The 1,775-nt window shown below is 43.5% G+C and overlaps 1 protein-coding gene across 1 annotated transcript; it reads right to left on the reverse strand.

Annotated features, from left to right (window-relative positions):
- Positions 1–326: 326 nt before the first annotated feature.
- N7481_010335 (uncharacterized protein) lies at positions 327–863 on the reverse strand (the record flags this gene model as incomplete). The annotated part of the gene is made up of 1 exon (XM_057269554.1): positions 327–863. One exon carries the CDS (start codon positions 861–863, stop codon positions 327–329), a length of 537 nt encoding a protein of 178 aa, XP_057120231.1.
- Between the last annotated feature and the right edge of the window lie 912 nt (positions 864–1,775).

Here is a 1,775-nt window from a genome sequence, read left to right on the forward strand (position 1 = left end):
TTCATTTTGATTCTAAGACTTAAGGTAAGACCAAACAGTGCTAAAAAAAAGAATGCCGCCACCGGTAATTAATTCATGTGCTCTGTGCTCTATTCTTCAGGAAAATTGTCTCGAGAGATCCGCATTTGGGGCTTGAATGAAAGATAACTTTGTTATTTTTCCCTTATAAGCCTGGTTTCGCCTTTCCGTTTATCGTTATCGAAAACTCCTCGATTTCTCATTCCTTTATTTCATCATAAGAGCAAGAATCTAGTCGTATTCGAGGATCTATTTCTTGCCTGCCTCTTGCCTGTACTCTGCCTGCATAACCTCCGCAACATTCCCTGCTAACGGATACGAAAAAGATACCAGAGGCTGATGAGGCTGGTCAAAATCACGAGGATACCAAGTACAATCTGACCGATAGCTCCATGGTATATAATGCTGCAACGAGGGAGAGCGCCTCGATCATCGAATGCTGCAAAAACGTCTAGAAATCCATGCATCTGGTCCATAATATACCCACCAAAAGCGAGTACAACCACCCCGAAGAGTAATTGGGTAAAAAAGAAGTTGTCAAATGCAGTCCTCCCTTCTCGTACCCAACTTGGGTGAGCGAGAAGTGTGGGACCAAACAAGGAGAAGAGAGCCGAGGAAAGTGCGGCAATAACCATTGCCTTGCGAAAGTCCCTCATGAGTTCTCGGAACGCGTCGTACAGGATGGGGCTGTCGGATTCATTGAGACCAGCTGTTATTTGGTCTCGTAAAGTATCTGCGAAGCGAGCAGTGACGGAATTAAAAGCAGCGACGAGCAGCCAAATAGTGGTGAGAGAAAAGACACAGAGACGAACAAAGATGCGGGATGTATCGGTATATTGAGACATGGTGGAGTTGAAAAAGGGGAAACCGAGATGAAGTCTAGCCAGAAGCTTAAGCCGCACAATTTCAGGGATTCAATCCAGACTCAGAATGAATTGTTAAGAAGAGATGGGACAATAAGACAATCATTTGGGGACCAGCATATAAATACCTTCCATGTTCCAGAGGCATATGCGAATGCATCATCCTTGCGAGCTCTCACATGACAAAAGTTGGTTGCGTACAATTATTTTCTTGCTCCAGCTCGTCAATGCATACCTCATAACCATAATATCCTAGGAGCAGACAAGGAATGCCATTCAGCCCCAGCTACTGAGACTATTGGTTAAATAGATATTATAACATTCCCCAGAATCATTATTGCTCCCAGGAATCAGACATCACTTTCTAGGAGTTGTTTCTCAAACGGCAATACCTGGAACAAACATATTGTTTTGCTACCCACTATTTGTACATACAGCTTCATGCCAGGGTATTATTTCTTCTTTTACTGTAAGATGGGTGCACTGAGCAGTTGGTGGATGCTCAAAATGCCCGCATTGCAGTAAATTGGTTATTTTCGGGGGACCGCCTACGACAAGATTGTACAAAAAGAGTTGTAATCCTTAAGTTCTCTACACCAGTAGCGAGCTTCTAGTACCTTGAGATATGTTCCAATAGTACTTTTATTCTTCATTGGCTCAGAGCCAGCACCATGTTCAACCCGTACCTTATTAATATCACCAGTCTCTGACAAACTGAAAAAGCGGTAAATTACTGCTATGGCCTTTTAGGATAGGCTTGTTCATCGTTCACTCCATTTCCCCAAGTAGTGGTATGGTATTCGGACTGAGTTCGGATACAGTGTCGTAACACATTAGAGCACGGACAGTAAACCTCAGAGATCGCTCAACCGATCTTAGGACCTCCAATCAATC

The sequence above is a fragment of the Penicillium waksmanii genome (assembly GCF_028829765.1).
Source record: "Penicillium waksmanii strain IBT 27052 chromosome Unknown utg000008l:1.0-5622682.0:1.0-5626561.0, whole genome shotgun sequence".
NCBI classification, from domain to species: Eukaryota; Fungi; Ascomycota; class Eurotiomycetes; order Eurotiales; family Aspergillaceae; genus Penicillium; species Penicillium waksmanii.